Source organism: Neomonachus schauinslandi, chromosome 7 (genome assembly GCF_002201575.2).
Source record: "Neomonachus schauinslandi chromosome 7, ASM220157v2, whole genome shotgun sequence".
NCBI classification, from domain to species: domain Eukaryota; kingdom Metazoa; phylum Chordata; class Mammalia; order Carnivora; family Phocidae; genus Neomonachus; species Neomonachus schauinslandi.
In genome coordinates this window covers 116,033,075-116,043,360 of record NC_058409.1, presented here as the reverse complement: position 1 = coordinate 116,043,360, position 10,286 = coordinate 116,033,075, and the positions used below count along the sequence as shown (strand labels likewise).

Genomic DNA, 10,286 nt, shown 5'->3' with positions numbered 1-10,286 from the left:
AGATATCCACATGGCTCTATCCTTCATCTCCTTCAGATGTTATTCGAATGTCGCCTTCTCAGGGGGCCTTCTCTGCCCTATTGAAATCACTCCACTCCACCCAATACGATTTAGTCTCCTTCCCTGCTGTATTTTCCTATTGTCTCCTATCACTGCCTAACATTGAACATCTATATCTGATCATTTGATATATTTGATTAGATGATTTTATCCACTAGCACGTAAGCTCCATGAAGGCCATTTTCACTGCTGTTTCCTTTGTACCTAGAACGGTGCTGGCATATAGCAGTCACTTGATAAATACTTATTGAAGAATGAAGTAGAGAGGGTTCCAAAATCCTTGGTGAATGTCATAGCTTTTGACTATAATATTTAAATCTAAGACCAGCAGCAACTTTAATAGGGATATTAAATCTTTACTATCTATTTTCTTCTAGGAGAATGTCAATCAAATAAACAGATATAAATAGATAAATTCATATTTCACAAATTCTCCTATTTCCTTCCCCAAATCACCTCCCTCTCCAACGCCCACCCCAGAAAAAGATGAGAGATTAAAGGAAAAATGCATCTCTTGTCCATAGGCCTTCTCTTATTTGACTGTTCAGGCCCAAAATTTTGGAGACTTTCTCCTACCTACACTCAACTGGGAATCTGTAACCACTCCCACTATCTTTACTGCTATTGTCCCTTCTGGCCACAATCAGCTCTTGCGTGAAATATGGCAAATTGTCTTCTAACTGGTTTCCCTCCTTCCAAATTAGACCCTCCACAATCATTACTTCCCAATCAGCCATAGTGTTCTGGACTGAATTGTGTCCTAAAATTCATATGTGACTATATTTGGAGACAGAGCCTTTATGGAAGTCATTAAGGTATCATAAGGTTAGGACACTAATCTGATAGGCCTTTCTCCTTATAATAAGGGATATGAGTGAGCTCAGTCTCTCTCTGCCATGTGAGGACACTGCAAAAAGGCAGCTGTCTTCAAGCCAGGAAGAGAGCTCTCCCCAGACCCCACCATGCTGGCACCCTGATCTCAAGCTAGCAACTTCTCACAGAAGATATATTGTAATGAATTTGAAGTATGTATTGCTAAATGTCAGTTTAATAGACTTGCAACTTCATAAATTGCATCATCACTTCTAACATAAAGATATACATGTTATAACTTTCTTTTAGAAACAAAATGTTTGGTGTTCAATACCCTCAAGAATTATTGCAATAAATCCAAATAAGTATTTTTCCAGTTCCTAGCTGTAATAGGAGTGTGAGTTAATAAGTTAGATCACCTGAAATGAGCTTAAATTTTCAGTAATTTTAACAATTGACTTTTTCAGCGGGTATTAAGTGATGACCCACTATGCATAGGTATTGATTGATTGCTGAGGATTAAAAATAAAAATAAAACAGTTCCTTTCTTCAGGTTGCTGAAAGATTAATAGGAATCGACTCATGTTGAAATAATAATGAGTTTTAATACAAAGCAAAATTTAAACACAATTCTTTAGTGGTTTTTATTGTTATTTCCTTTTTTTTCCAGTTAAATCCAACTAAACGTATATTCCCCGTTTTGTAAATTAGGGGAATTAAAACAAATTATATATCAATTAACATAGAGAAACATATGGAATTATTTTTCCACAGATTAGCAGTGGCCATCTATGAGTTATGCTTGCGTCATTTTAAAAGCACGTATTAGCCATAAAACATTTAGAACAATATTTTCCATTAAATTTCAACTCCTAAGAACTAAGACAAGAGGTGGGATGTGGCACACACAAATGAAGCCAATAAATGCTAGAGGTTCCGGTGCAGAAAGTTCCTAAATGATATTTGGCAAGGGGTTCGTGCCGCGGTCGGAAGAGCAACCTAGGTGGCGGCAACTCCTACTTAAAACTTTCACTCCTCCCAGCCCGGCCCGCGGAAAACCGACAGGCAGCAAGTTCTGCCTCGGGTCTACGAACGCTCCGGGGCGCTGGAAACTAAGTTGGAGAAGTGATCTGATTGGCTAAGAAATGAATGACGCAACGTATCTCAGGCCCACTGAGAATCCGCCTCCCCAAGCCTGGCTCAAATGCCGCTTTCGATTGGTCCTTACGTCAAGAGCGCAGCGACATTTCCTGAAATTAACCTCTGGGTCCGAAACCTTGAGCAAAGATGGCGGCGGCCAGGTGCTGCAGGCTAGCCCTCCGCGGGCCGGGGCTATCATTGCACACTGCGGCCGAGGCCGCCGTCACGGCTCCAGAAGTGACCGGCCCCGATGTCACGGCGGCCCCCGTCGCGCGCTACCCGCCGATTGTGGCCTCCCTGACTGCCAAGAGCAAGGCGGCACGGCAGCGGCGAGTGGAGCGGTGGCAGGCGACGGTGCACGCGGCCGTGTCGGTGGACGAGAAGCTGCGAATCCTCACCAAGATGCAGTTCATGAAGTACGTGGTTTATCCGCAGACTTTCGCTCTGAACGCTGACCGCTGGTATCAGAGTTTCACCAAGACCGCGTTCCTGTCGGGCCTGCCGCCGCCGCCAGCCGAGCCCGCGGAGCCCGAGCCCGCGGAGCCCGCGCCCGTCCTGGACCTAGCGGCCTTGCGCGCCGCCGCGTGTGACTGCCTCCTGCAGGAGCACTTCTACCTGCGGCGCAAGCGGCGCCCTCCCCTCTACCAGGACCGCGAGGCTCTCGCCTCGCCCTTCCTGGATCAGCTGGTGGCCACCCTCATGGGCCTGCTCAGCGCACACAACCCCGCCTTGGCCACCGCCACCCTCGGTGAGCCTTGGGGCTGCCACGCCGGGCGGGGGCGGGGGGGACTGTTCCTTTCTTTCTTTCTGCATTGTTAATTATATTTCTAGTCCTTTCGCGCCTCGCTGGGCGCCGCCAGGTTTAATAGCAGTCACTGCGCCAAGAATCTGGAGACTGGGTTCCCTTCCGGCCCTGGGCTGCCACCTCCTAGCTGTACAGCCTTCCACGATTCCAGTGTTTGGTTCTGCTTTGTGAAGGTCCAGCCAAATGGAATGGAAGAACAGTGTTGGTTAAGAGAAGGGGCTCTTAGAGGGCGGGGCAGACCTGAAGTTGGCTTTTGGCCCTCCCACCAAAAAGTTACATGACTGCATGTCAGTTCATTAACCTCTTTTGGGTTAAAGTAGTTTTTCTCATTCTCAAGATGAGAATTACGGTAATAGTACTTTTTCGTAGAAGTGTGAACATTAAAGGTGATACTGAGTAAAATTAACATTTACTCAGTACTTAACTATGTACCAAGCCCTGTTCTAAATGTTTATGTGCCAACCAATTTAATCTTCCCGATGACCGTTTATAGTAGGGTAGCATTGTTTTATGAATGGGAAAACCACCCTGAGGTACAGAACGGTAAAATGAACCTAGTCGGAGAGCCTGTAGCTGGTACATTTGAGTTCAGGATTCAAACGTAGCCATTTTGGGTTCCCAGGAAACAATCAGAAACTTCTTCTAACTGCTCAGTGCAGACATGAAAAATTAACGGACAGTTTTTAAAAATCAGTGTTTTTGAGGTATTCATTACTTTATAGCTACTGCCTGGTAGGTGTCTTAATAAATACTTATTGACTTAATGTCGTTATAACTGTAGATGTGTGTTCAACTGAGTCCTGTAGTGTGCATGTTACTTCTGTCTCAGTTGGGAAGGAAGTGGTCTTGAGAGAAGCCTTGGGGATTTTGACTACTGACTGTTGGCCTAGGAGAACTTGACTTTGTCAAGACCCAGATCCCTCTTCTATAAAGTGGAGGTGATGACAACTGTATGCATACCTTTGAGAGTTATTGTGAAGATTGATTTAGTAATTCTGACTCCTATAAAAACTTTTTATTTCTGGTGAGTGATACTCCTTTTGGTCTTATTTTCTTTATGTTTATTCTTAACCGACAAACCTCTTCCATTACAGTGTTTAGTGTATGATGGATGGCACAAGTAGACAATAAGTGCTTGAGCATTATATTTAAGTCACAGTCATTTAAGTTAAATCATCATATAACCCAGACTCTATCTTACAACAAAGAGCAATTTTTGATAATTTTTAATTTCCACAGTTACTAAGTTCTGTATTGCTGGTATTCTAATAGTAACCAAATTGATCTAAATGATTAAATAAAATTTTGAATATCTTTTGATAGATTGTAAACGCCCAGTTCACTTTTACTGGTTGCGAGGTGAAGAAATTATTCCTAGTGGTCATCGGAAAGGTCGAGTTGATGCTTTGCGATACCAAATAAATGATAAACCACACAACCAGATTCGAATATCCAAACAACTCCCACAGGTAAGGATTTATTGCATATATATCTACTGATATCTGATGAGGAAATGTCATAGGCAGCCTAGGTAATGGGCTTAGTAGAATAAAAAGTTTTAGATGGATCCCTTTTGAGTTTCTTTCACATACTTCTCATCTGAAATTCTTTTTCAGCTTTTTAACCTGTTATGGTATGTATAGTGCTCAAAGGTCAAATAATAATTTTTAAGCAGGATTAAGGCATCAGTTTTCAGGATCATACAAATCTTTTCTTTTTCTTACTATAAAAAACTTTGGGCTGCCTGGGTGGCTCAGTCAGTAAGGGTCCTGGGATCAAGTCCCCATCCGGCTCCCTGTTCAGCGGGGGAGTCTGCTTCTCCCTCTTCCTTTGCCTCCCCCCCACCCCCCCCCGCCGCTTGTGTGTGTGTGCGTTCTCTCTCTCTCTCTCAAATAAATAAAATCTTTAAAAATACCTATAAACAATTGATAATAGTTTATGATTGTAATTTATGATAGACTACACTACCTAATCATAAATCAAGGCATTTTTATAATTATAAGCTGGTCATTTTTTTTAATTTATAGTTCTTGTGGAGAAAATAAGTATATTCTGAGTGTTGTCTGTGTGTCTGAATACACACGCACGCGCACATTTTTTCTGCAAAAGTCCAGACAGTAAATATCTTAGGCTTTGGGGGGCCACAAGTCTGTGTTGCAACTATTCATTTTAGTTCTGAAGTAATGTAAAAGCAGTTATGTACCATATGTAAATGAATGTGCCTGACTGTGTTGCAGTAAAACTTTATTTGTACAATCAGGTGGCTGGCTGGATTTGGCCCATCACAAGATGGTGGTGTTACCAAATCATTTTGTAAAAAACATCTCATCTTAAGATTTTTAAGTCTATTAAGAATGTGAATTGGGACGCCTGGGTGGCTCAGTCGGTTAAACGTCCGCCTTCGGCTCAGGTCATGATCCCAGAGTCCTGGGATTGAGTCCTGCATCAGGCTCCTTGTTCAGCAGGGAGCCTGCTTCCCCTTCTCCCTGCCGCTCTCCCTGCTTGTGCGCTCTCTCTTTCTGACAAATAAATAAATAAAATCTTAAAAAAAAAAAAATGTGAGTAAAATTTATACATTAGTACTAGTGTTGCTGTGAATTCATTTATGACTTTTCTTTTTCTTGAAGTTTGTGCCGCTGGATTATTCTATACCTGTCGAAATCCCTGTTATAACTTGTAAGCCAGACAAACTTCCCTTATTCAAACGACAATATGAAAATACCATATTTATTGGTAAGTTTTTCTTTTGAAATATTTTGCCATCAATGTGTCTGAAGTATCCTGTGCAGATTTACATAATTAATTCTTGATGACCAAGAAGTTCAGGTAGTTTACAAGCAATATAATTCATAATCTCAGGTTGTTGTAATATGCATGAAAATTGGGGGAAAAATATTCTTTCAGCTCACCATTTAAAATTTTACTTGTTTCTACTGAACTAGGAGCATTTAACTTTAAAAAATAGTTTTACGTATTTTTATCGATTCATTATGTAGAAAAAGTAATTTGTCCTTTTTCAGGAGTAAACCAGTATAGAGCCAGACTTGAGGCAGTGATTGACTTTTTTATAAAAGTCTTCTGTTTGTGCCACACTCTGTGATAACCATTAGGAATATAAAAATTAATAAGGCCTGATGTCTGCCCTTGTGTAGCTTATACTTTTGCTATCTTTTTGTCTATTAATTCCAAGTTGAATTAATAGACAAAAGTTGAAGATTTTAAGAAACCAGCTTTATACTAGTCCTCCAGACGTATTTTATCAGCCCCTTCAGTGTCACTGTGGTCTTAGAGTGTGAACTGTGGAGCTTTTGGTTGAAAAAAGTTTACTACTAAAGTCAAGAATATCAACACATCATGAAATACTGGCTCTCATTTTCCTTACTTGGAAATATAGTATAAAAATCATTTTTTAAAAAAAAATTAGGAGCAAGGTATGTAATTATTACATTAAAATGATAAAGGAGACTTTTTTTAAAAAAAGATTTTATTTATTTATTTGACAGAGAGAGAGAGAGCACAAGTAGGCAGAGACGCAGGCAGAGGGAGAGGGAGAAGCAGACTCTCCACTGAGCAGGGAGCCCGATGCGGGGCTCGATCCCAGGACCCTGGGATCATGACCTGAGCCGAAGGCAGCCACTTAACCGACTGAGCCACCCAGGCTCCCCTAAAGGAGACTTTTTAATGGAATGTTGGTATCATGTGGAGAGTAAGACAAAATAACGTAGCTCCCAATGATGAATGAAAGGTTTGAAAAAACCAAATAGGGAATTTTAAATAAACTTCACATACATTCTTTTGACTAATCCTGTGTCATCAGAGTGGGCTTGATGATAGCTAGCAGATTGTACTTTCATGTGAAGTTTAACTTCATTATGATCAGTGAAATAAATCAACCTTCCCACTTGTATATTTCGGATACTGATCACAGGATGTGTGGAGGAGAAAGATGGGTTTGAAGCAGAGACTAAGGATGTGTGCTCCAGATGTTCACATGTACATTTCACCTGAAATGTTTTTATTTTGCTCTTCAGGCTCAAAGACAGCAGACCCATACTGTTACGGTCACACACAGTTTCATCTGTTACCCGACAAATTAAAAAGGGAAAGGCTTTTGAAACAGAACTGTGCTGATCAGATAGAAGTTGTTTTTAGAGCTAATGCTATCGCAAGCCTCTTTGCTTGGACTGGAGCACAAGCTCTGTATCAAGGTAAAACTAATTTTATGGCATTGTTCTTGGAAGATACCTGTGACATTTTAAGAATTTAATTGTTTCTTTGGGTTAAGTGTTGTAGGTTGAATCTTAACATTTTGAAAACTTGCAGTGACACAAAGCACAGTTGTTTTAAAATTCATAATTAAATATTTTACATTTGCAATTGGCAGGTGGTGTGTAGATAGTTACTTTGATCTTTTACTTTGACCACTTTCGTGTGAATGAATTATTTTCTGATGTTCTCAAGTAGGTGAAAGACTGTAGCCAACTAAGTCAACTCTGTAGATGATAGCAGCTTTCTGAAGCTGGAAAAGGAAATGCTTTGGTGGATTAAATTTTAGATTAAATCACAACTGTTCTGTATAATATCTTTGAAGGCTATATCCAGGATGTGGATTAAGAGATTGTTTATTCATCCAGTAAATAGTGAATGCTTTTTAGGAACCAGGCGGTGTTGGCCTTGGAGATGCAGTGTTGAATGTGGCAGGCAGATCCTACTGTCTTGGAGCTTATAGTGAGGAGAGTAAAAGATAATAAACATGTAGTATTTTTAGCTAGTGGTAATAGTAGGGAGGAAATATACTACATAAGGGATAGAATGGCTTACCAGGTGCAGGTATAAATGAGATACGGGGCCGATTCCATTTAAATGGACTAATTCAGGGGGTGGTCTCTAAAAAATGACATTTGAACGAAGACCTGACTGTTGAGGAGCTGCCTGAGCACAAACTTGGGGGAAAGACACTTCCAGGCAAAAGAAATACAAGTCTCTGAGGTAGGAACAGACTTGAGGTGTTTAAAGAACAATGAAGAAAGGGGAGGGGGAGAATGATGGAGGATGAGATAAAGGAAGCCAGACGCCAGATCTCAGAGCTCATTGTGAGGCATTGGGATTTTATTACAGAACCTGAAGTAGTAAACTGTAATATGTAACCAGATTGATCCTATATGAGTTCCCAGGAGGAATTTAATACAGATTTAATTATTTCTAGGCTCACCTGTTTTCTTCATACATATATATAATTTAGTCTTTTACTCACAATTTTTGACTTAAATGGAGAGAATAGGAATAGGATTAGACAGAAGCAGAAACAGGAATCTTTCTCAAAGGCATTAGAATGGCACTGGTTACGCTTTAAAAGTAAAGTGCTTCTTTTTTCCTGTATTTAATTACAAATGCTAACAATATTATTCATTGGCTGTCTTCATGAAGGCTGATAGAAAATATGTATGAGGAAAGAACATTACTGCTTGGCCCTAGGTTAAAGCCAGTCAGTCTAGAACAAGAAGCCAGAAAATATGAGTAGTAAAGGTATTAAAGGCATCCTGGAACCTATGACACAAGATAACACAAGGTGAAATAACAGCAGTTCATAAAACCAATTTCAAAATATGTAAAGGAAGAATAGAATTTGTCTAAGGACATGATTGAAGTCCTTAGAAAGTCTGTTTTTTTCTGAAGGTATTTTTTTTTGTAGATTTTGGTGAAGTAAATGGCCGTAATGGTTATTGGCTGCTAGATGCTACTGGTACTGGGAAAGTGAACGAAGTTAGTACTAGATGGAGGGGAGATCTGCATCGATAGAGCTTGCTGCTTTTTTTAGATGAAGCGAGTTAAGGTTGAAAGCTGTTCAAGAGTGAAGTTGTTGAGAATGTGTCATGAGTTTGGGGATATCAGAAAGGAGGAAATAATTTTTGATGCAGAAATAGAATATAGGATTAGAATGGAGAAGATGAGGAAACTTTGAGATCTTCAGGAATTTGGTAGGTAAAATAATTTAGGTTTTAGGGGATATTTGATACCCTCTAATGTGTAAATGTTTTGTTTTGGTAAAATATATTCTATGTGGGGGCGCCTGGGTGGCTCAGTCGTTAAGCGTCTGCCTTCGGCTCAGGTCATGGTCCCAGGATCCTGGGATCGAGCCCCGCATCGGGCTCCCTGCTCCGCGGGAAGCCTGCTTCTCCCTCTCCCGCTCTCCCTGCTTGTGTTCCCTCTCTCGCTGTGTCTCTCTCTGTCAAATAAATAAAATCTTAAAAAAAAAAAAAAAAAAGATATATATATATATATATATATATTCTATGTGTAAATTTCAGTATAACTTTTTTCTGTAGGATTTTGGAGTGAAGCAGATGTTACTCGGCCTTTTGTCTCTCAGGGCGTGATCACAGATGGAAAATACTTCTCCTTTTTCTGCTACCAGTTAAATACTTTGGCACTGACTGCACAAGCTGATCGAAATAACCCTCGTAAAAATATATGTTGGGGGACACAAAGTAAGCCTCTTTATGAAACAATTGAAGATAATAATGTGAAAGGTTTTAATGATGATGTCCTGCTCCAGCTAGTTCACTTTCTACTGAACAGACCAAAAGAAGACAAATCACAGCTGTTGGAAAACTAAGAAGAAATAATTGATTCAGGACTTCGGGAATACTTGAGTTTCACTGAAGGAAAAATAAAGGGAATTTTAATGATGAGACTTGTCAAATGCATTATTTTGAGACAAATATTTCTTATGTTAACCTGTGATTAGACCTCTCATTTTGCTCAGAGTACACACTGAAGGATTTAATTTTAGATAGAATATGTTGTTTTAAGGTGATTTTATTCATATATAGCTAATTGATGAGACCAATTGAGCTATCTGCAATACCTGGTATTAGTTGCATGTGATTTTGAAAGTAACGGAAGGACAGTAATTCAAAAGTTTGAGAATAGGTAGATGTGCTATATGTTTATTTTTTGTTTTTAATTTTTTCATTGATAAATAATACAGAGTTTCAGAGTCCTACTCAAACTGCTTTAAAATTGGAACAATGTTTTGCAAGTATAGGAAACTGAGGCCCAGAGGAGTTAAGTGACTTTTCCACAATTTCACAGTTGATTAATAATATAACTGATGAATTATATGCAACTTAGGTTCTTAGCACTCAGAAGTAACGTTAACAAGTGCAGGACTGTTATTTAATGCCAGCACCTAACACATGGCGCAGGGTACTCGATAAATATTTGACCCAGGGGCACCGGGCTGGCTCATTCAGTAGAACATGCGACTCCTGATCTCAGGATTGTAAGTTCAAGCCCCATGTTGGGTGTAGAGATTACTTAAAAATAAAATCTTTATATTAAAAAAAAAAAAAGGATGAAGAAGAAGTAATGTTAACGTATTCTGTTCGTGTTTTGCTCTATCCCAAAGATGAGGAAACTAGGTTTGCTATGTTTCAGAATCAGTTGTCAGTTAGTAAAATTGTTA

The 10,286-nt window shown here is 39.7% G+C and overlaps 1 protein-coding gene across 1 annotated transcript; it reads left to right on the top strand.

Annotated features, from left to right (window-relative positions):
• The first annotated feature begins 2,149 nt into the window (after positions 1-2,149).
• On the top strand, positions 2,150-9,510 carry MRPS30 (mitochondrial ribosomal protein S30). The gene is made up of 5 exons (XM_021696732.2): positions 2,150-2,761; positions 4,142-4,287; positions 5,446-5,551; positions 6,850-7,026; positions 9,145-9,510. The coding sequence occupies exons 1-5, from the start codon at positions 2,161-2,163 to the stop codon at positions 9,432-9,434; spliced, it is 1,320 nt and encodes a 439-aa protein (XP_021552407.1). The 5' UTR covers positions 2,150-2,160; the 3' UTR covers positions 9,435-9,510.
• The last annotated feature ends 776 nt before the right edge of the window (positions 9,511-10,286 follow it).

Excerpts from the sequence above, each read along its gene's own strand:
- MRPS30 (XM_021696732.2), top strand. The coding sequence starts at position 2,161 with ATGGCGGCGGCCAGGTGCTGCAGGCTAGCCCTCCGCGGGCCGGGGCTA. Across the intron at positions 2,762-4,141 it reads CTTGGCCACCGCCACCCTCG|ATTGTAAACGCCCAGTTCAC; the intron begins GTGAGCCTTGGG and ends ATCTTTTGATAG. Across the intron at positions 4,288-5,445 it reads TATCCAAACAACTCCCACAG|TTTGTGCCGCTGGATTATTC; the intron begins GTAAGGATTTAT and ends TTTTTCTTGAAG.